At 38.4% G+C, this 21,641-nt stretch overlaps 4 protein-coding genes across 7 annotated transcripts in view; 3 read left to right on the top strand and 1 right to left on the bottom strand.

Annotated features, from left to right (window-relative positions):
* Positions 1 to 6,597, top strand: part of LOC111457519 (15-cis-phytoene desaturase, chloroplastic/chromoplastic-like) — a 10,449-nt gene extending 3,852 nt beyond the window's left edge. For 2 of the 3 annotated variants that reach the window (XM_023099748.1, XM_023099749.1), the window contains exons 7-15: positions 652 to 800; positions 1,735 to 1,854; positions 2,468 to 2,681; positions 2,774 to 2,876; positions 3,266 to 3,313; positions 3,406 to 3,451; positions 4,156 to 4,343; positions 4,441 to 4,603; positions 6,020 to 6,249. In XM_023099748.1, the coding sequence (XP_022955516.1) occupies positions 652 to 800; positions 1,735 to 1,854; positions 2,468 to 2,681; positions 2,774 to 2,876; positions 3,266 to 3,313; positions 3,406 to 3,451; positions 4,156 to 4,343; positions 4,441 to 4,603; positions 6,020 to 6,079 (1,091 nt within the window). In that variant the 3' untranslated portion in view covers positions 6,080 to 6,249. Of the gene's footprint in view, positions 1 to 651; positions 801 to 1,734; positions 1,855 to 2,467; positions 2,682 to 2,773; positions 2,877 to 3,265; positions 3,314 to 3,405; positions 3,452 to 4,155; positions 4,344 to 4,440; positions 4,604 to 6,019 lie in introns of all 3 variants that reach the window. The other variant, XM_023099746.1, reaches the window with a different exon arrangement.
* Positions 6,598 to 9,761: 3,164 nt separating this feature from the next.
* LOC111457869 (protein IQ-DOMAIN 14-like) lies at positions 9,762 to 14,407 on the top strand. 2 transcript variants are annotated; one of them, XM_023100294.1, is made up of 6 exons: positions 9,762 to 10,197; positions 10,797 to 10,882; positions 12,505 to 12,933; positions 13,022 to 13,240; positions 13,370 to 13,507; positions 13,594 to 14,407. In XM_023100294.1, the coding sequence occupies exons 2-6, from the start codon at positions 10,820 to 10,822 to the stop codon at positions 14,266 to 14,268; spliced, it is 1,524 nt and encodes a 507-aa protein (XP_022956062.1). In that variant the 5' UTR covers positions 9,762 to 10,197; positions 10,797 to 10,819; the 3' UTR covers positions 14,269 to 14,407. The 2 variants fall into 2 exon arrangements, with proteins under 2 accessions (XP_022956062.1, XP_022956063.1); XM_023100295.1 differs by having other exon boundaries at positions 9,764 to 10,197; positions 12,508 to 12,933.
* A 682-nt stretch (positions 14,408 to 15,089) lies between these two features.
* Positions 15,090 to 17,814, top strand: LOC111458057 (pentatricopeptide repeat-containing protein At4g37170-like). The gene is made up of 2 exons (XM_023100556.1): positions 15,090 to 15,398; positions 15,558 to 17,814. Exon 2 carries the CDS (start codon positions 15,676 to 15,678, stop codon positions 17,728 to 17,730), a length of 2,055 nt encoding a protein of 684 aa, XP_022956324.1. The 5' UTR covers positions 15,090 to 15,398; positions 15,558 to 15,675; the 3' UTR covers positions 17,731 to 17,814.
* A 2,474-nt stretch (positions 17,815 to 20,288) lies between these two features.
* Positions 20,289 to 21,641, bottom strand: part of LOC111458060 (stress-associated endoplasmic reticulum protein 2-like) — a 1,921-nt gene continuing 568 nt past the window's right edge. Inside the window, exons 2-3 of the mRNA XM_023100558.1 lie at positions 21,246 to 21,402; positions 20,289 to 20,594 (exon numbers count right to left, since the gene is read on the bottom strand). Coding sequence (XP_022956326.1) covers positions 20,548 to 20,594; positions 21,246 to 21,402 — 204 coding nt within the window. The 3' untranslated portion in view covers positions 20,289 to 20,547. The remainder of the gene's footprint in view (positions 20,595 to 21,245; positions 21,403 to 21,641) is intronic.

Here is a 21,641-nt window from a genome sequence, read left to right as displayed (position 1 = left end):
GGGGGGGGGGGGGGGGGGGGGTGTATTGTGAGATCTCACATCAATTGGAGAGAGGAACGAGTGTCAGTGAGGACGCTGGGTCTAGGGGGGTGGATTGTGAGATCCCACATCGGTTGGAGAGGGAACGAAACATTCTTTGTAAGGGTGTGGAAACCTCTCCCTAGCAGACGCGTTTTAAAAACCTTGAGGGGAAGCTTGAAAGGGAACGCCTAGAGAGGACAATATCTATTAGCGGTGGGCTTAGGTGCTACAGAGGGCTAATCATGATTTGCAATGATGAAACTTCTTATAACATGTACTGTAGCGTGGTTCACTCAGCTAGCTAGTTGGTCTGTTGGAACTATTTTTAGATTTGTTTGATAATTTACCTCACAAAGTTCTTGAATAAGTATATGCCTCAGAGCTATAATGGTTACTTGGGGTCGTTTTGCGAAATTCCTTCTCTCTCTTTGACAATGAATGTCATATCATCTTGTGCTGAATTGATGTAACGCCCTGTGCGTTCTGAATGTGAGTCGCACAGTCTACCGATGAAGCTGGTTGTATGCATTTCTTTATTTGATAAATCATCATTTTGTTTCCTTTGGTCTCTGGAAATATTTTATGTTACCAGTAATTCAGGTTTCCTAAAACTTTGAGAATTGATGACAGGGATATGGGCCATTTTAAGGAACAACGAGATGCTTACTTGGCCAGAGAAAATTAAATTTGCGATTGGGCTCCTCCCGGCAATGCTTGGTGGGCAATCTTATGTTGAGGCTCAAGATAATTTAACTGTGCAAGAGTGGATGAGAAGTCGGGTATGATTAGCATGCCATACTATTTTATTGAATCTCTGAGCTGCACACACTGAAAGAAACTTTCAGATTCTAGGTGATACAATTGCCAATGGGAATCTCCAAAATCTGAATTTTAGATTATGGTAGCTAGCTTGTTGTAATAGCCCAAGCTCACCGTAGTAGATATTGTCCTTTTTGGGCTTTCCCTCAAGGTTTTAAAACGCGTATGCTAGGGAGAGGTTTCCACACCCTTATAAAGGATGCTTCGTTCTCCTCCCCAACCGATGTGAGATCTCACAATCCACCTCTTTCGGGCCCAGCGTGTTGAAGCTAATAATAAAAGTTTGAATTAGTTACTACGGAAGAGAAGGAGGAGGTGAATTCAATTTCATCCACAAAAATCTCAACCAACTCCGGGGATCCCCCTATAAAAGGACCTCCCTCCCCATCATTCAAATTACTTCTCTCAATCTCACTTCAGTTTTCTATTGCCACCAACACAGCGTCCTCGCTGGTACTCGTTTCCTTCTCCAATTGACGTGGGACCTCCAATCTACTCCCCTTCGGGACTCACCTCGTGTTCACCCCCTTCGGGGCTCAGCCTCCTTGCTGGCACATCGCCCGGTGTCTGGCTTTGATACCATTTGTAACAACCCAAGTCCACCGCTAGTAGATATTGTCCTTTTTTAGCATTCCCTTCTGGGCTTCCCCTCAAGGTTTTAAATTACGTTTGCTAGGGAGAGGTTTCCACACTCTTATAAACGATGCTTCGTTCTCCTCCCCAACCGATGTGGGATCTTACACTTATGCTTAATGAACAAGTACTCCAGTCTCCATGACCTCATTACACATGATAGATTATGAAGAGAAAAATATTGCGGGATAAAACTTTTCATTTGTTAGCTATTTGGAGTATTTACTAACTGTGTTGACATTTATTTTTTCTGTTTTCCAGGGAGTACCTGATCGTGTAACAACTGAGGTGTTTATTGCTATGTCAAAGGCTCTAAACTTCATTAACCCCGATGAACTTTCTATGCAATGCATTTTGATTGCTTTGAATCGATTTCTTCAGGTATGATTAGTTCTTTGCGCAATAAGACTATTGAATTGATTTCTTTTGATAGCGTTATGGAATTGGTTCTCTTTAATGCTCTTCATTGGTGTAAATGTTCACACCTTTACTGGTATAAATTTTCACTCCCTTATCAAGTTTTTGAACGATGTAATGAAAAGAGACTAATACTCAAAGATATAAACTCGAGAAGTGAGTAAACAAAAGCAAAAAAAAGGAAATATAAAGGCACTCCAGTGAAAACCCCATGAACAGCTTGAATAGGAATGCCAAGATGAAGCCTTCAGCGAGCTAATTCGAAACCTTCATATGCTTCTTTGGTGCGAACTTTATCAATCAATCACATGAATTAGATAAATGGATGATCTAAACAGTTCAATTATTTCAGTTTCCGCTCCCTCTACGACGTTTTGTTGTACCGTTGTGTATTTTTCCTAACTATTTGGTTTCAAAACAAATTTGATGAATTAGTTAGTATCTTAATACCTCTACAACTGTTTCAGTAATGCTCATGCTGGCTGTCATTGAAATCGTGGCTACTCGTCGAGAATCGAATTATGAATTTTACTTATGATCTGAGCCTCACTAATTCTTTTACCTGTAACTCCTGTAGGAGAAGCATGGCTCTAAGATGGCTTTCTTAGATGGAAATCCACCTGAGAGGCTTTGTGAGCCAATTGTCGAGCATATTCAGTCATTGGGTGGTGAAGTACGGCTTAATTCAAGGATACAAAAAATTGAGTTAAACAATGATGGAACAGTGAATAGGTTCTTGTTAAACGATGGGAGTGTCATTGAAGGAGATGCCTATGTATTTGCCACTCCTGGTAAACAACATAATTTTTGGTGAAATCTTATATGCATAATTATATTATATCTTTTTATTTCACTTAAAATGATATGCATTTATCGTGCGCAGTCGATATCCTGAAGCTTCTTCTACCTAATGACTGGAAAGAGATCCCGTACTTCAAAAAGCTGGACAAATTAGTTGGAGTTCCAGTTATCAATGTCCACATATGGTAGGATATGCTAGATCATGACTCGAATGACTACGAAAAATCTAAATGGACTAGCTTTCCAAGATTATTATGACATCCGATCTTGTACAGTAAGCTCTTCCACTGCACCAGTGGAAGCAAGCTAGTTCCCTATGTTGATTGCCCATGCTCAAGTTGTGTGGAGCAATGTGGTGGCAACGTTTCCTAAATGTAGACTCTCAGGCCTCGAACAGTTCCAAGTTCGTTAAGGAATTTGAGTTCGTTAAAGATGTTTATAAGATGACGAGAGCTTTAACTGGGATACCCTAATCATTCTCCGTGGCGATTAATTTATGAGTGTTTCAAGATATATAAACATGGGACGTGCTTTTATATTATCAGTAATTTGGTGATATTGTTTTTCTTTGCAGGTTTGACCGGAAACTGAAGAATACATATGATCACTTACTTTTTAGCAGGTTCTTTGTTTATTAAGATTACATGAAATCAGATGCTTCTATTGGTTTTACACTTGAAACTAAGTATTTTCCATTTCATTACCTGAATGCAGGAGTCCGCTTCTTAGTGTTTATGCTGACATGTCGGTTACATGTAAGGTATGATTGCAACTATGTAAATACTTCCAGATTATTTTTTTTCATTCAAAACCCTTGGGGAGTGAAAAAGAAAATAGAATAAAGAAAAACAGAGAATATGAGATTGAGCAAGAAACTAAAATGACCCATCAAACTAAAGCTCAACTCTAAGGCACGCTAAATGTGAGATCCCACGTCGGTGGGGGAGGAGAACGAAACATTCTTTATAAGGGTGTGGAAATCTCATCCTTGCAGATGCGTTTTAAAACCTTGAGGGGAAGCTCGAAAGGGAAAGCCCAAAGAGGACAATATTTGCTAGCAGTGGGCTTGAGTCATTACAAATGGTATCAGAGCCACTCATCGGGCAATGTGCCAGCAAGGAGACTAAGCCGTGAAAGGGGGTGGACACAAGGCGGTGTGCTAGCAAGGATGTTGGGTCCCGAAGGGGGATGGATTGCGAGATCCTACGTCAGTTGGGGAGGAGAACGAAACATTCTTTATAAGGGCGTGGAAACCTCTCCCTAGTAGACGCGTTTTAAAAAACCTTGAAGGGAAGCTCGAAAGGGTAAACCCAAAGAGAACAATATCGGCTAGCTTAGGCCGTTACACTAAAACAACAACCACAACGTTTGATCAATTTGTTGCTGATTCCTTACTAATTGACCATATCTTTCGGAGCTTTTTATATTCTCAGCAGTGATATTCCCCTTGCTTTTCTGATGCAGGAATATTACAACCCAAACCAGTCCATGTTGGAACTAGTCTTTGCCCCTGCAGAAGAGTGGATTTCCCGGAGCGACTCGGAAATTATTGATGCCACAATGATGGAACTAGCTAAACTATTTCCTGATGAAATTTCTGCTGATCAGAGCAAAGCTAAGATTATGAAGTACCACGTTGTTAAAACCCCAAGGTAAACAAACATAGAATCAGTAACTTAAGAGTCTGTTCAGTCTTTTCTAGAATAAATTCGATATATTTATGACTCCTTAATTTGATATTGGTTACAGGTCTGTTTATAAGACTGTTCCCGACTGTGAACCTTGTCGCCCCTTACAACGATCTCCTATCGAGGGATTTTATTTAGCTGGTGACTACACGAAACAGAAGTATTTAGCTTCTATGGAAGGTGCTGTTCTTTCGGGAAAGTTTTGCGCACAGGCTATTGTGAAGGTAATTTCCCTGATAACCTTGTTATGTAGGGAAAACGTACACGTAAACGTAGGATACGTATACTTGATGTTAGTTTTACCTGCATTGTTGAAGCTTAGGAAGATGAATACGTGTATGGTCGAATTACTACGTAGACAAATCAACTTACCTTCCATTGGGAAAGACGTACCTCCTAAACATCCGAGTCGTGTGTCCTTTCCCTAGAGTGTATTTTCTAGCCATTTTAGCTACAATTGTTCATACTCAAGGTAGAATTCGGAAAAGAAATCCTTCCATTATTTGTGTTGTAAGGATGTGGAAACTCTGAAAGTTTATAGCGGCTGCAATATCTATCGTCGAAAGGACATTGTGGACTGTTTTGGAAGTGTTTTCAGGTTTGGTTGGTCAAAGACAAAGCTATAATTTTTTGAACGGCTGATAACTACGAAAGGACGTTGAACCTTGCCATCACTAGCCTGATAGGGTCAAGTCCAATAATTGTATCACTAGCCTGATAGGGTCAAGTCCAATAATTGTATCAGTCTATTGTATATTTATTTTAGTAAAATGATTTATATATTTTAGGAATAAAGATATCTAGATATTTTAAGAAAATGATATAGATATTTTATACCTAGTTATTGGAAAAAGATTTAGATATCTTAGAAACAGATTGACTGACCCTCCACCTTACTTAGGTTTTCATCTCAAGAAATACAAAGCACATAATGCAGTAGTTTCTATAGAGTGTCTTGTAATCTCTTTTCAATTGGTGTTAATAAAAAGTGTGAGTGTTTCCCACGAAGAGTTGCGTTCAACAATCTGGTATCAAAGTCATGCCCTTAACTTAGTCATCTCAATAGAATCCTCAAATGTCAAAATAAGTTGCGAGCCTTAAAGGTGTAGTCAAAAGTGACTCAAATGTCGAACAAAGGGTGTACTTTGTTCGAGGGCTCCAAAGAAAAAGTCGAGTCTCGATTGAGGAGAGGTTGTTCAAGGGCTCCATAGGCCTCAGGGGAGGCTCTATAATATACTTTGCTCAAAATGAGGATTGTGGAGGATTGTTGGGAGAGGAGTCCCACATCGGCTAATTAAGAGGTTGATCATAGGATTATTAAGTAAAGCAAAGTCATGAGAGTTTAGGCTCAAAATGGATAAAATATCATACAATTGCGGAGGGTCGTAGTTCCAAACAATGGTTACATAGGAAACAACAATGAGATTTTTCATGATGACTACAAGAATTTTGACAATCGCGTGCTGAATGTACTTAGTACCTGGCCTCTAATCAAAGTGCTACTCGGACTTTTGTAACTATGAAAGTTTTTCTATTATAATTTCCTTGTAACTCGTGATTATTTTTCATTAACAAGAAAAGGAAGAAAAAAAATATTGATCATATGCATTCATATCGATGCCATGTATTGCATATTGCAGGATTATGAAATGCTAGTAGCTCGAGAGAAAAGACGGGTCGCTGAGGCTGGTGTTCGTTGATAACAACTTCAAGGTAATTTTGGATGAAGAAGATAAACAATACCAGTAATGTTTTTGCTTTTAGATATGACATTGATCGGCGAGTTTAACATTATGATGTCTATTATGTCTACAAGTTGAACGAGTAACCGAACGCAAATTTTTCCTTATTGACATTTTCTTTTCTTTAATGACTGCAAAAAGGACATCGGAAAAACTTTTTCCAATGAGAAAAATAGTTGTGAACAATATCCTAAGTAGATGATTGTTGGGAGAGTTTCTGCTAATATAAGGATGTAGTATCTGTAAAAGCCGTAGCCCCGCATTCATCCTCGTCCCGTTCATCAGTCGAGAAGGGTTTTTCAAAGAAAATCATTAACAAACGACGTCGCGATGTGAAAACTCGTCGTGGAATAGATAATGAGAGAAGAGTAGAAACCAAATGATAAAGGTTTGAAAGAGGATTCCTTCTTCACTTTTGCAGTCATTAAAGAAAAGTAAAAGTCAATAAAGAAATCTCTTTGCATGCCTTTATTTTCTTTTTTCAATGGGGATTCTGATCTCTATGTGGACAATAAATATGATGATTTTATATTTTCTTTTTTCTCAAATTTTGAGTTCATCTCCATCGTACACGTACATAAATGAAGTATAGTTATGCACGTTATTTAAAAAAATCATTCGATTAACCCAACTAAACTCGTATAGTTTGAGTTAGGTTATTAGTTGAACTGTTCTAAATTAAATTTTAAAATTAACATATTTTTTTATTTTTATTATAAACAAAATTTTGAATAAACAACACCCGGTTTATGGCTATTATGTTAATAATGTAATAATGTCGTAAGACATATTAAATAATTCCTTTTTTTCTTTTTCTTTACAAAAATTGTTTTATTAAGAAAAAGAAGTTGAAAGATTCCAAATGAAATGGCTATTTACTAAATTGCCCTCATAATTCCAATTATTTCCATTAATTTTTTTATTAAGCTAAAAATTTGTGGGTCAAGTGGGGAGGGTACTTTTGAACAAAAGCCAATGAATGCCTAATTTTTCATCCCTAAATTAAGTTCATATAATTATTACAGCTAATGGAAGGAATCAATGGACACTTTTTTTTCTTCTTCTTTTTCTTCTCTTTATTTTATTTTTTAATTTTGATTCCTAATAATGAAAAGCTTTATGTATTTTATGTTATTTATAAATTTATTTTATTTATCAACATTAAAATAATTTCTTTTTATTTATTATCTCTCTCTCTTTTTTTTAAATAAACTTTATGTAGGGTTCCTTACAAAAAAAAAAAAAAAAAAGATAATTAAAACTATAGTCCCTTTGACAAGTTGTGCATGGCTATAGTTAAAGATATTTAGCCTTAAATTATGGTTTACTGTAGGTATCATATTTGACCATTTATTATAGGTTCCCTAATTATCATATTTACCATTTTATTATAGGCAAATATTTTGTATTCATTTATTATTATTTTCATATCATTTGTAATTTATCATATTTCTGTATTCTGAAAAGGATTATAAATAGAAAACTTTGATCGTGGGGTGATTTTAACAAATATTCTAACTATCAATTTTTTAAGATTTTTTAATCATAATTTCATATCGTTAGGCTCAATCTCATCCGAACGTGATTTTAGTTTTTTTCTTTTGACCATTGAAAAGAATTTATTGTCTCTTGGGTTTTAATATTTTAAACTTAATCAATTGGACACCAAAAATTAAAAAATTAAAAAATTAAAAAATTAAAAAATTAAAAAGCAGATGCCCTGTCGTTTATAATTAAATAATTTTCTGGCATTTGAATATTTGACTAAAACTAATTAATTTATTTTTTGGTTTTTGACATTTTCTTTAATTTTTAATAAAATTGGCATACATTCCTCTATACAGCCACGTGTCAATGACATGACATTTTTGACATTCGAGTTATTTTTTTCATTAAAGAAAATGTCGTCATTATATTTTTATGAAAATTCAAAATGTCAAAATGTCCAATTTCCTTAATTTCGTCAAAATTCTGCCCAATTTTTATTTTTATTTTAAAATTTTGGGTAAAGAAATTTAAAGATTAAATTATCATAAAATTTTATTAATTTTTTATTTTGAAACCTAGAAATTAGAAAATTAAAAGTGTCTTAAAAACTCCAGTCAAAATTGGTTATTAGTTTTCAATAATTATTTAATTATTAAATTTGACTGTGTTTTTAAATTTTTTATAAAGTGAAGAAAAGTCAACTTTGTAAAAAAAACCTTAAATTATATTTAATATTGAATTTTCCATCATATTCTTCCCTCTTCATTTAATCCCACAAAATTTTGCTTTTTTCTTTTTAAGATATAATTATTAGGATATTAAATTAAACTCGTTTGAATTAATTGGAATTAAAACACTTTTTTCTAAAATAAAGAAATTATGGAGTCTCTTCTTAAATAGTTATTAACGCATTTAATTTTATTTTTGATTGAATTTTGAGAGATAATCAATTATAAAATCAATAGTCGAGATCTACCCTAGGAGATATTGTTCTCTTTGGACTTTCCCTTTTGGCTTTAAAATCATGATTGAATTCCCCTCAAGGTTTTAAAACGCGTCTGCTACGGGAAGGTTTCCACACCCTTATAAATGGTGTTTTGTTCTCCTCCTCTAACCAATGTGGGACATCACAATCCACCCCCTTTGGGACCCAGCGTCCTCGTTGGCACTCTTTCCTTCCTCCAATCAATGTGGGACTGCCACCATATCCACTCCCTTTGGGGCCCAGCGTTCTTACTGGCACACCGCCTCATGTCTACCCCCTTCGAGAAACAACGAGAAGGCTAGCATATCGTCCGGCGCCTGGCTCTGATACCATTAAAATACAGTCAAAGAGGACAATATCTGGTGGCGCTGGATCTAGCTGTTACATCACAACTACGTATACTTTAATGTCATGCAATTCAAATTTTTGACTTCTAAATATTAAATATAGATAGGAAAAGTTGATATTTTTAAATTTATTATTATTATTTTTTTATTCTAAGAAAACATTTTTTTAAAAGAAGAATTTATGTTATTGACTTAAATATTGCCTGCACGACAATAATCGAATTAGTGTGATTGATGATGACTAATTTTGACTTTTAATAATTTATTAATAAAATATAAATGTAACCCTTCACTTAGACTATAAAATTATTTTTATTTTAGTTAAAAAATAATATTTACCAATTTTTCTTCTAAATGTATATCCATCTTCTATTTATTTAATATTTTATAATATCATCCTATTATTTTAATGATAAATTAAATTAATTAATGTACTTTATATTAAAAAAAAATCAAAGGCACCGTGTGTCGAAGAACTTGAGGTCGTCGTCGTCGAGGTTGGTCCCTCTCCAACGAAGAACTTCCTTTCCACGAAGGAGATGAGCCTAAGAGCTCTCTCCTCCGTTTCAAATCACAGGAAGTACACGTTCTAAATCTAAAATAAAAGAAGAGGATCCTCCTCATAGAAGGTCGTGAACGGACGAAATTTACTATAGCGATCGAGGATCAAACCGTTGGGGAAACTAAAAATGTAATTTGGGGTGAAAATAAAAGAAAGGGAAAGATATTTTGTAAAGAAGAAAAGTGATAATGGAAACAAAAAAGAAAGGGAAGAAGAGTCCACAATTCTTTATAGGATGCCTATCTTCACAATTCAACCGTTGAGCAAGCAAGCCGGCAACAAGCAGGCAAGCAAGCGCACGGCAACACGTTTGATGTGCTGTTGAGTTGTTAACCCAGTCTCCCCTTCCCCCGCCCCACACCCACTATAAAGTTAAAGTTGGTTCAACCATTAAGAAATTTGGCACCCATTTCCCCCCTTTTTCTCCCTTTTTCATCATCATCATCTTCTTCTTCTTGTTCTTCGCATACATATCTTGAGAAAACCGGAGTTCTATGAGAGGAAAACGAGAAAGGGGCTGCCCCCAACAAGGTTTTTCTTCCAACAATTCAGCATATAGCTGAGGAAGAAGCCTCCCAAGTTGAAATAGAGACAACCCTTGTCTCTGTTTTTTTCTTTTTTTTCCCCTTTTGGTTGTTGTTTACAGCTTTTTGGAAGGGCGACTTTCGAAGATCTCTCACAGGAATCATTCTGGGTACTGTTTTTTTTGGTTAAGCTTTTTTGGGTTTTTAGTGGTTGGTGTTCTTCGCTACTGTTCATGCTTAACTTGTTCAGATTAATCCCTTTCCCCTTTTTCTCTATTGGAAATTGGGGTTTGGTTAAAATTTGTCTGTGTTCTGTGTTGGATGTGGACTTCATGCTGCTAATTCTTGCAACCTATGGCTTTGTTTCGCTGTGAAATGTTATCTGTTTTTGTTTCTTGCTTGTCCTTGTGCTTGTTGTTATCTGGTTGAAGGATGTAAGGTACCCCGGAGTAGTGTTCTTAGCAGGTATGATATCGATCAGGGAGTTTGGGTGGAACCCTTTTGGGGTTTGGTAGGGATTTTTGCTTCTACTTTTCTTGGTTGGTGATCAACTTGATACTGATTTATGCCCATATGGTTTATTTTGCTACTCATCACTGAAGAACATCTGTTTTTGGTAGGAGTTTTGGTATGCATGCTTTTACTTGTATTTGTTCTTGTTTGATCGATGTTGGGCAAGCAATTAGTAGAAGAATGAGTTTATTACTGGTTATAGATACTGTAAAAATGGCTGTACTGAAGCTGAAGCTTCCATTTCCTTCTCTTTCAGGGTGAGAAATTGATGCAGGGAAGATGGGAAAGCAAGGGAGTTGGTTTTCTATTATAAAGAGGTTTTTCACTTGTCATTCAGGAGAGGTAAGTTGTTTCTTGACTTATTATGAGTATGAGTATGATTATGATTGTAACCGTTTAAGCTCACCACCGCTAGCAGATGTTGTCCTCTTTGAGCTTTCTTTTTCGGGCTTCCCCTCAAGGTTTTTTATATGCGTTTGTTAGGGAGAGGTTTCCACACCTTTATAAGAAATGTTTAGTTCTCCTCCTCAATCGATGTGGGATCTCACAATCCACCCCCTTCGAGACCCAGCGTCCTCGCTGGCACTCGTTCCTTTTTCCAATCGATGTGGGACCTCCCAATCCACCCCCTTCGTGACCCAGCGTCCTCACTGGCACACTGCCTCGTGTCCACCCCATTCGGGGCCAGTGTCCTTTCTGGCACACCACCTCGTCTCCACCCCCTTTGGGGCCAGTGTCCTTGCTGGCACACCATCTCATGCCACCCTATTCGGGGCCAGTGTTCTTGCTGGCACACCACCTCGTGTCCACCCCTTTCGGGACCTGTGTCCTTGTTGGCACGCCACCTCGTGCCACCCCCTTTGGGCCCAGTATACTTGCTGGCACACCACCTCGTCTCCACCCTTTTTGGGGCCAGTGTCCTTGTTGGCACACCACCTTGTGCCACCCCCTTTGGGCCCAGTGTCCTTACTGGCACACCATCTCGTGCCACCCTATTCGGGGCCAGTGTTCTTGCTGGCACACCACCTCGTGTCCACCCCTTTCGGGACCTGTGTCCTTGTTGGCACGCCACCTCGTGCCACCCCCTTTGGGCCCAGTATACTTGCTGGCACACCACCTCGTGTCCACCCTTTTTGGGGCCAGTGTCCTTGTTGGCACACCACCTTGTGCCACCCCCTTTAGGCCCAGTGTCCTTACTGGCACACCATCTCGTGCCACCCTATTCGGGGCCAGTGTTCTTGCTGGCACACCACCTCGTGTCCACCCCTTTCGGGACCTGTGTCCTTGTTGGCACGCCACCTCGTGCCACCCCCTTTGGGCCCAGTATACTTGCTGGCACACCACCTCGTGTCCACCCTTTTTGGGGCCAGTGTCCTTGTTGGCACACCACCTTGTGCCACCCCCTTTAGGCCCAGTGTCCTTACTGGCACACCATCTCGTGCCACCCTATTCGAGGCAAGTGTTCTTGCTGGCACACCACCTCGTGTCCACCCCTTTCGGGGCCTGTGTCCTTGCTGGCATGCCACCTCGTGCCACCCCCTTTGGGCCCAGTATACTTGCTGGCACACCACCTCGTGTCCACCCTTTTTGGGGCCAGTGTCCTTGTTGGCACACCACCTCGTGCCACCCCCTTTGGGCCCAGTGTCCTTGCTGGCACACCACCTCGTGTCCACCCCTTCGGGGCTCAGCCTCCTCGTTGGCACATCCTCGGTGTCTGGCTCTGATACCATTTGTAATGGCTCAAGCCCATGAGGCTTTTCCTTTCAGACTTCCCCTCAAGGTTTGTAATACGTGTCTGTTAGGGAGAAGTTTTCACACCCTTATAAAAAATGTTCGGTTCTCCTCCCCAACCGATCTTGAGCTGTTACAATGAAAGCTGATTAACTTTGTTATGTTTTGTTTACGTAATTTGTTTTGTGCACGCAACCGTGTTCTTTCTCGGCATTGATTTTGATCACGAATAGCAGGATCGTGAGAATAATAGCAGCAATGAAAGGAAGGGAGATGGGAAAGGAGGGTCCAGTTCCTTCATTCCTATCTTTAGAAAGCCAAGCAGTATTGAGAAAATCTTTAGCGAATATGAGAGGGACCAACAAAGAGTAGCATTCCAGCCTCCTATTCCTGAACCACCATCTACTACACCACCCTCTATACCTCCTCCTCAATCAGCTTCCCCTCAGGCTTCTTCTCCTTCTCGAGCTTGTTCATCAACCGTCGTCAATCATCACGAGGAAGTCAGCAACATTCCAACAGTCGTCCATCATCACGAGGAAGTCAGCCAAATCCCAACAGCCGTCAGTCATCCCGAGGCTGTCAGCTACATTCCAGACCCAACCGGGACGAGCCAGCTCTCTTCGGCTATTAAGATCCAAGCAGCCTACAGAGGTTATGTGGTAAGACCAGGGATCTGCATTGATAGAAAATCAGTAAGACCAGTGATATGCCCTTCAAAATTTGCAATGAACTGCTATACTTCTTCAGGCAAGGAAAAGCTTAAGAGCGTTGAAGGGTCAAGAGCGACTTCTAGGCGTCGTACGAGGGAATAACGTGAGGCGCCAGACACTGAATGCAAAGAAACAGATGCAACTATTGGTTCGGGTGCAATCTCAGATACAATCACGACGGATCGAAATGCTCGATACCCAGAGGCAACCCCAGGATCATCCCAATGATAAAGACGTTCACAGTACCTTCGATGCGGTACGTGTTCTAGTTCCTTTTGAGGTTTCTTGTTTCTAGTATGAATGAATATATTAGAGCTCATTTTAGTATTGAACTGTTCTCTCAATCTTTGGTCTGTAATGCTTATGGTTGTGAACTTCTGCATAGTCTGAGGGAGGTAATCATGATGGTTGGGATGAAAGCTCGATAACAAAGGAGGAAAAAGACGCTCGATTGCAGAGGAAGGTCGAAGCGGCCATTAAACGAGAACGAGCGAGGGCATATGCATACTCCCAATCCCACCAGGTATCCCCGCTTCGAGATTCGATCGTAGTCTACATTGTGGTAACTCGTTGTTCGAAATATGTATGTTTTGTGTTCAAAACTTGCAGAGAACCACTCCAAGGTTGGGGCAGGATGCTCAAATGGATACTTGTTCTATGGGAGCTCCGAGGTGGTTGAAATGGTTAGAAGGTCCATTACCTACCGAAGCTTCTCCGAAGCATCCTCTACCGAGATCGTTAACTCCTCAGCCGGAGCAGAAGTCAAGCCCACGGTACAGTTTCGGCTTAGATGGTAGAGATATTCCCACACCAAAGTCAACAAAATCAACAGCATTCTCAAATGCAAAGCCAGCACGGTCACCGCGTCGATTGAGAACCCCTCAAACAGCAAGGTCAAACATGTCCAACGATTTGAGATCACGAGGCAACCGAGCTTTGTCTCCTTTCGATATGAGGTTAAAGGATGATGACAGTCTTGTTAGCTGCCCTCCATATATGGCACCACACTACATGACTCCTACGGTTTCGACCAAATCAAAAGTACGAGCTCGTAGTAACCCAAGGGAGAGGTTTCCAGGTACACCAACAAGCGAATCATCTAGCAGGAGGCAGTCGTTTCCAATGAGTCAAGGTGCTGGATCGTTTAGGAGCAGAGGTTTGATGTCGTCGCCAAAGGATCATACAACGTTAGACGACAACCAATCTTTACGATCGGTCGGGAACTTCAGCTTTGCTTCGCTACCAACTGGAGTTAGAAGGAAACCATTTAACAGATTTGTGTGATTTGATTAACCAATCTTCTTCTTGTTCTTCATGTGTTTCTAATGATAATTGAGTGTATTTATTACTATTAATATGGTTTTGTGTTGCAGAAATACTGATTTGTAATAAGAAACTCAAGGTTTGGAGCTGTGCTTGGGTTTGGGACATCCCTTTTTTTACCTTAATCTACCACAGAGGATTGTTTGTCACATTCCATATTTTCCCGTCTCGATTTTCATAGCTACATACCTAATATGACGAGGGAAACGAAACATTTCTTATAAAAGTATGGAAACTTCTCTTTAGTAGACATGTTTTAAAACCGTGAGGCTGATAGTGATATGTAACGAGCTAAAGTGGACAATATGTGCTAGCAGTGAGCATGAACTGTTACATTTGACGAGACAATTCTAAAGTGCTTTATTAGCGTTTCTAAAAGAGCTTTATATGACTGTGAATTTGATGGCAGTTAATATTTTGTCCAACCATAACACTTGGAAGAGTTACGGTGTTGGTTATTGATTTTCGATTTTAATAGAATGAGTTTCTCGAACACAAAACTCTAGCTATCGTTCCTCCGTTATGACCTAATGTGTCTTCTGTTCATGAAAACACGAAGAACACGATCCTTTGTATTTACCTGAAATGTCACATTTTGGAGAGGAGAGGTTGTGTTAGATCGACATTTGTCGAGTTTCGTAGGTAGTCACTAACGTCAACCGTGATTTAGTTTTAGTTCGAGCATTTTATAAGTCTTTTCTCGAAAAATAAAAATTATAACCGAAGAGTAAAAAATTAAATAAAAAAGATTAAAATATAAAATACAATCCTCTTTGTTGGAAATTTTGGCAAAAACCTCTCCTTCTATCTCCCTCTCCCTCACATGAAGCAGCCGCCCCCATCGGATTCCTTCATCGCTGGCCACTTGCAACAGCTCCGGCCAGCGGCCTTGTCTCCCGTTCTCTCTACTGGCGCACGCGAAGATCCAGCGAGCGACTGGTGAACGTCTAGTCTCCCATTCTCCCATTCTCTCTAAGGCCCTGGCTCAACTGGTCAGGGGTCGATGTGACTCGAAGGATTAGTTTTGGAGAGCTTGTGAGGGCTAAATAAATAGGAGAGTTTAGAGAGATCAGTATCCGATTCTCTTCAAGGTTTGTCTTCTTGTTGATTCTACTTCGAGGAAATGGTTGGATTTTGATGTGTATTTGATGAAATTGGATTTTTCTTTTATCTTCTTTCTTCTTATGTTTAGCCGAAGATTAGTTGGAATTATTTTATTTTCATTCTGTTTCTTATTTCTTTGGTTGCAGTGTAAAGGCGGTATGAAAAAGGATTCCGGGTGCTAAATTATCACTGTATGTTTTTTCAAGCTTGAGGATATGAAATAGTTCTTCTGTTTTCGGGCTTTCATCAATTACTCTATAAGCTATGACATTTCTGCTCCTAAGATTTGTTCCACATTTATCTCGAAGAATCTTAACTAGAGATTTAACTACTCAAACCCATATAGGGAAGAAGTTTATCTTGTTTGATGGGAAAGATGCCAATATAAACCGTCTTTGTAATGACAAGAAGTTCAAAGAGGCTATAGACATTCTCTGTGAGAAAAGATGTTTAAGAGAGGCGGTTCAATTGATCTATCACATAGAGAAACCGTTTGCTTCCATATACTCGACTTTATTACAATTTTGTCTTCAACAACGAGCTCTTGAAGAAGGTAAACAAGTCCATGCCCACATCAAAGCCTCTGGGTTCATACCTGGAATTTACATTTCAAATCGTTTGCTTGATATGTATGCTAAATGTGGGAGTTTGGTGGATGCCCAGAAAGTATTTGATGAAATGGTCGCAAGGGATTTGTGTTCCTGGAATACCATGATTTCTGGTTATGTCCAAGGGGGGCATTTTGATAAGGCTAGAAATTTGTTTGACAAAATGCCTGAGAGAGATAGCTTTTCTTGGACCGCAATAATTAATGGTTGTGTTCGACATAACCGTCCTGAAGAGGCGTTAGAGTTGTATAGATTGATGCAAAAGCATGAGAACTCAAAATCCAACAAGTTTACTGTATCTAGTGCAGTGGCTGCCTCAGCAGCTATTCCAAGTTTACAAATGGGAAAGGAGATACATGGTCATATTATGAGAATGGGGTTGGATTCAGATGAGGTAGTTTGGAGCTCCCTATTGGATATGTATGGGAAATGTGGAAGTATAGAGGAAGCTAGATACATTTTTGACAAAATGGTGGAAAAAGATGTTGTTTCATGGACAACGATGATTGGTAGGTACCTCGAAGATGGGAGGAGAGAAGAGGGATTTGCTTTATTTAGACACTTAATGAGTTCGAAAATCAAACCGAATGAGTTCACATTTGCTGGTGTCTTGAATGCTTGTGCTGATCACGCAGCAGAGGATTTGGGTAAGCAAATTCATGCCTTCATGATTCGTGTAGGATTCAATCCATTTTCATTTGCAGCAAGCGCTCTTGTTCATATGTATTCCAAGTGTGGGAACATCGAGAATGCCAAGAGTGTGTTCGAAGGAATGCCCCGACCCGATTTGGTTTCATGGACTTCGTTAATTGTTGGTCATGCACAAAACGGTCGACATGATGAGGCCCTCCATTTCTTTGAATTGCTACTTAAATCAGGCACTAAGCCAGATCATATTACTTTTGTTGGAGTTTTGTCTGCTTGTACTCATGCTGGGTTGGTCGATAAGGGGCTTGAGTATTTTCACTCCATCAAGGAAAAACATGGTTTGTCACATACCGCTGATCACTATGCTTGTATAATCGACTTATTGGCCCGTGCTGGCCGGTTTACAGAAGCTGAGAGCTTAATTAACAAAATGCCTATGAAGCCAGATAAGTTTTTATGGGCTTCTTTACTTGGTGGCTGTAGAATACATGGAAACCTTGAACTAGCAGAAAAAGCAGCAAAATCTTTATTTGAAATAGAGCCTGAGAATCCAGCCACTTATATTACCCTAGCCAATATTTATGCCACTGCTGGGAAGTGGGCTGAAGAAGCAAAGATCAGAAAGGCCATGGATAACAGGGGAATAGTGAAGAAGCCTGGTTTGAGTTGGATTGAGATCAAGAGAGAGGTTCACGCATTCACTGTCGGGGATAACTCGCATCCGAAGTCGAAGGAAATACTCGAGTATTTGGCCGAGCTCTCAAAGAGAATGAAGGAAGTTGGCTATGTACCTGATACTAACTTTGTACTACACGATGTGGAATTGGAGCAGAAAGAACAAAACCTTTCTTACCACAGCGAGAAACTTGCAGTTGCATTTGGAATCATTTCAACCCCTACAGGTACGCCAATCAAGATTTTCAAGAATCTAAGAACTTGTGTAGATTGTCATAATGCAATTAAGTTTATTTCGAAGATCACAAAGAGAAAAATAACTGTTAGAGATTCAAATAGATTTCATTGTTTTGAAGCTGGTAGCTGTTCATGCAAGGATTACTGGTGAATTTCTTGTAGACTTAGCTTCCAAGTACATTATTGTTCCTCATAACATAATAGATTATAGTAATGATTGGTTGCCATTTGTTAACATCTTGTTCGAGTTGCATTTTGTTCAATCCGAACAACTTGATTCAATCCAATCCAACCATGAAATACTTAAGTTCGGCTGAAAACACTATTAAGTGGGAATGATTGGGGGAAGTTGAAACCACAATTATATTGGCAATATAAGTAGTATTAGTAGAAGTGAGTCCTAGGCTCACCCAAAAGCTAAGCTACATAGACACTGACATAGCTTGCACATGTAGAGGCAAGTAGAGCATTCACACAGATCAGTTTCCACTTTTAGTTACACAAAACTTTTCTTTCACAAAAAAGGATGATCTTAGTACACAAAGTTGCACCAAGCTATGAGCAGTCTGAGTCAGTCCACAAAAGCAAAAGCCGAAGGGTGAGGTTGAAGAAGTAGTTGAATTGGGCAAAGGGAAGTAATGGGAGGTCGACAAGTGCGGATCGCACTATTTGTGTTGATAGCCCACTTTGAAAATGAGTATCAAAACCCTCCTCCATGGCCTCGCAGTTGGGTCTATAAATTGGAGTTTGATGCAGCAGTAGGGGCCAGGAGGTGTGTTTTTTTTTTTGTTATGGGAAGAGTGGCGGTGCATGGGAATGAAGAGGGTGGTGTTGTAGCCAAGGATGACTTGCCTGCATATATAGAACTACTAATCAATCAGCTTGGCTAATATTTGGTACTTGCAGGCAGTCTCCTTGGCTAATTTCACACCCTCTTATCTCTCATGTTCCACTTTTTTTCCTTTTCTCTTCCACCAAGCTTCTCATGGCGGCCTCCCTGCCCGAGGCCCGTCTATCCATCTCTTTCTCCGCACACAGAGGGGCGGTAGATGAGTTGGGAGTTGAATCGAGATTACTCTCACTAACCATATTGCTAAAGGTATACATAATTTGAATTCGAAGAAAAAAACTCACGGTAATTATTTAGTATCTATGTTTGATAATCTTCTCGTTTCTTGAGTTTTAAAAACGAAGATATAATCTTCTCGTTTCTTGAGTTTTAAAAACGAAGATATAATCTTCTCATTTCTTGAGTTTTAAAAACGAAGATGGATTCAAATGGGATGTTGGGGGCATCACTTTTCCATTCAAATTAAGTTACAATTATTTTTTTTATATTTCAACCTTCAAATTTATTCTTTATTCTAAATTTATTGATTATTTTATCAATATTTTTTAAAAATGAATTTTAATTTTCTATGTAGTTGTAATATATTATGTAATCTAATTTTTGCATATTAGCTACTGTATCCGTTTTAATAATTTATTTTAAATTTAAAGATATTTTTTAATTTCAAAGTTATCGAGCGTATTTTTTAGAATAAAATTCAAAATTCAAAAATAAGAATTCAAAATTTAAGCATAAGAATAAATCTTTACAACGTAACTGAGGAATATGTATAACTTAGTCTTAAAGAATTAGTCCTTATTGTCTATTAAAGTTGTATTTGCAATAAATTTTTATTTTCCAAATTTGTTTCAATTTTTTTTTTTTTTACATTAATAAATATTTTTGTTATATTATTATATTATTTAACTTATATGATCTCAACCATATATTGTTTATTCAATTTTCTATTACACGGTAAATTTTAGTCTAAAAACTTAAAATTCTAACGATCAAACGACCCAATATCTACTACTAGCAAATATTATCTTTGGGCTTTCCCTTTCAAGCTTCCCCTCAAGACTTTTAAAGCGTGTCTGCTAGAAAAAAGTAACTTAAAATTCTAACCATCAAACGACCCAATATCTACTACTAGCAGATATTATCTTTGGGCTTTCCCTTTCAAGCTTCCCCTCAAGGCTTTTAAAGCGTGTCTACTAGAAAAAAGTTAGATATTGTCTTTGGGCTTTCCCTTTCGGACGGCTAGAAAAAGGTTTCCACATATTTTGTTCTCCTCCTCAACTAACATACATGGGACTATCACATAAACTAAATTAAAAATCAATGGGATAAAAATCAAATCACAAAAGAGAAGAAGCCATATCAATTGAAAATCAAAGAATGAAAACGCCATATGCTAAAGATGAAAACGCCATATGCTAAAGATGGGATCTCCAAACATAGAACATTACAAATTTTTCTATTCGATCCCTAGAGTTTAAAATATTACATTTTTACACTTAGGAATTGCAAAATTAAAATTACTTTTCATTACCTTCTAGATTTCAAAATCTTACCCTTTACATGAAAACTTCAGCAATGTTCATCACATCTAGTCCTTTGTATCACTATTCTATGAATTTTAAAATTAACTTAAAAATTCCACACATACCCTTCCTTCTTATATGGATTCTAAATATAAACAAGTGCTCTAAATAGGGTCACAAAAGGGAAAGTACTTGGGTGTTCGAGTTTCTTCTACCATAAGTGCTTATAAAAGAAGAAACTTCCACTGAAAAAAGCATCCTTTTTACCAAACCCACATGTAGAAAACAAGTGCACCTTAGAGTTGGATATCATCATCATCATCAAGACATGAAGGAAGAACAACAATGGACGAATTAGAGTATAGGATGATAGCATAGCACTTGTGTGTGAACGCACTGTTATTTTATTTAGCTTACTTTCTTAATAAGTACTTCACAAGATGACCATAAATGGCCATGCTCTTCTTTACCCTCTACACTAACAAACTTCTCCTACAGGGTAGCACAGACACAGAACAAATAACTCATCAAGTTCTAGCCTAACCTCATGTCCTGCCTCTTCTGCTACCCCACTCAGAACTGAAGATGCCTCTCATCATGCCATTCCTCCACCTGTTGCCGTCCGGATTATCTGAAAAAGTGCTGCAAGATTCAACAATGGAACAAAACATCAGCCCACAGACACACAACCAAAAACCACTTCTACTGCAAGAAGGCCTCAACAATATAATCATTCATGATCTTCAATGAAAATTGTGTTCTGGGGCCATCTTTGAACCACAAAAGTATGAATAGAATTGAATCCTGGACAATTTTGGTCTCATTCTAAGCTCAAGATGGACGGATTACTAGCTAAGAAGGCCTCAACATAATCATTCATGATCTTAAATGAAAATTGTGTTCTGGGGCCATCTTTGAACAACAAAAGTACGAATAGAATTGAATCCTGGATAATTTTGGACTCATTCTAAGCTCAAGATGGACGGATTACTAGCTACCATGATTCTTTCTACACACCATTATAAACAAATATTACAGTTACATTAAAACTATGGCATATACATAATTACATGTATTCTCAACCTTTCATTTTGGGTCTTCATGAGAATTTGAAGAGAGGACCTCTAGATATCATGTTCTTTTTAGATAGATTAAGGTAAATATATGATGATTGATAAACAACCGCACAGAATCTTGAGCCATATAATAGAAATCCAGAATAGGTGAAAACATAAGCATAAGCAGATGAAACTATCATTCAGAATCTGGAACGCGGACCAAGAAAATACTCACATGATCCAATGACGACAAAGACGAAGAATCCAAGAAGAAGAGGACCAACAGGATAGTCCTTTCCCTTCTTTGTAGTAGTCTCGGGCACGGCCCCTCTCTTCAAAATGTTCTTCTCGAACCTCTCCACCTTCCGATCCGCAAGACGCCGCGATGTCGTCTACAAAACCGATCAAATCAAATCATAAATCGACAATGCCAATTACGTCAGATCCGCAAACAAAACACCAACAAGAAACAGAGCCAAATTCATGAGGAAAAAAAAAACAGAAATCTATAGATCAAATCTCAAAATAGAGAACCCTAGAGGGGAAAGAATCAAGATCAAGGAAGAAGAATGATTCAGAGATAAAAAAAAAAAAAAAAAAAAAAAAAAAAAAAAAAAAAAAAAAAAAAAAA

The sequence above is a fragment of the Cucurbita moschata genome, unplaced genomic scaffold (genome assembly GCF_002738365.1).
Source record: "Cucurbita moschata cultivar Rifu unplaced genomic scaffold, Cmos_1.0 Cmo_Scf00020, whole genome shotgun sequence".
Taxonomy (NCBI): Eukaryota; Viridiplantae; Streptophyta; class Magnoliopsida; order Cucurbitales; family Cucurbitaceae; genus Cucurbita; species Cucurbita moschata.
The sequence above is the reverse complement of the archived record's forward strand: the minus strand, read 5'-3'. Positions and strand labels throughout refer to the sequence as shown.

What these genes read in the sequence shown, in the direction of transcription:
- LOC111457869 (XM_023100294.1), top strand. Translation starts at nt 10,820, where the DNA reads ATGGGAAAGCAAGGGAGTTGGTTTTCTATTATAAAGAGGTTTTTCACT. An exon ending in TCACTTGTCATTCAGGAGAG is followed by an intron (nt 10,883 to 12,504) that starts GTAAGTTGTTTC and finishes GATCACGAATAG; the next exon opens with CAGGATCGTGAGAATAATAG. An exon ending in CATACTCCCAATCCCACCAG is followed by an intron (nt 13,508 to 13,593) that starts GTATCCCCGCTT and finishes CAAAACTTGCAG; the next exon opens with AGAACCACTCCAAGGTTGGG.
- LOC111458057 (XM_023100556.1), top strand. Translation starts at nt 15,676, where the DNA reads ATGACATTTCTGCTCCTAAGATTTGTTCCACATTTATCTCGAAGAATC.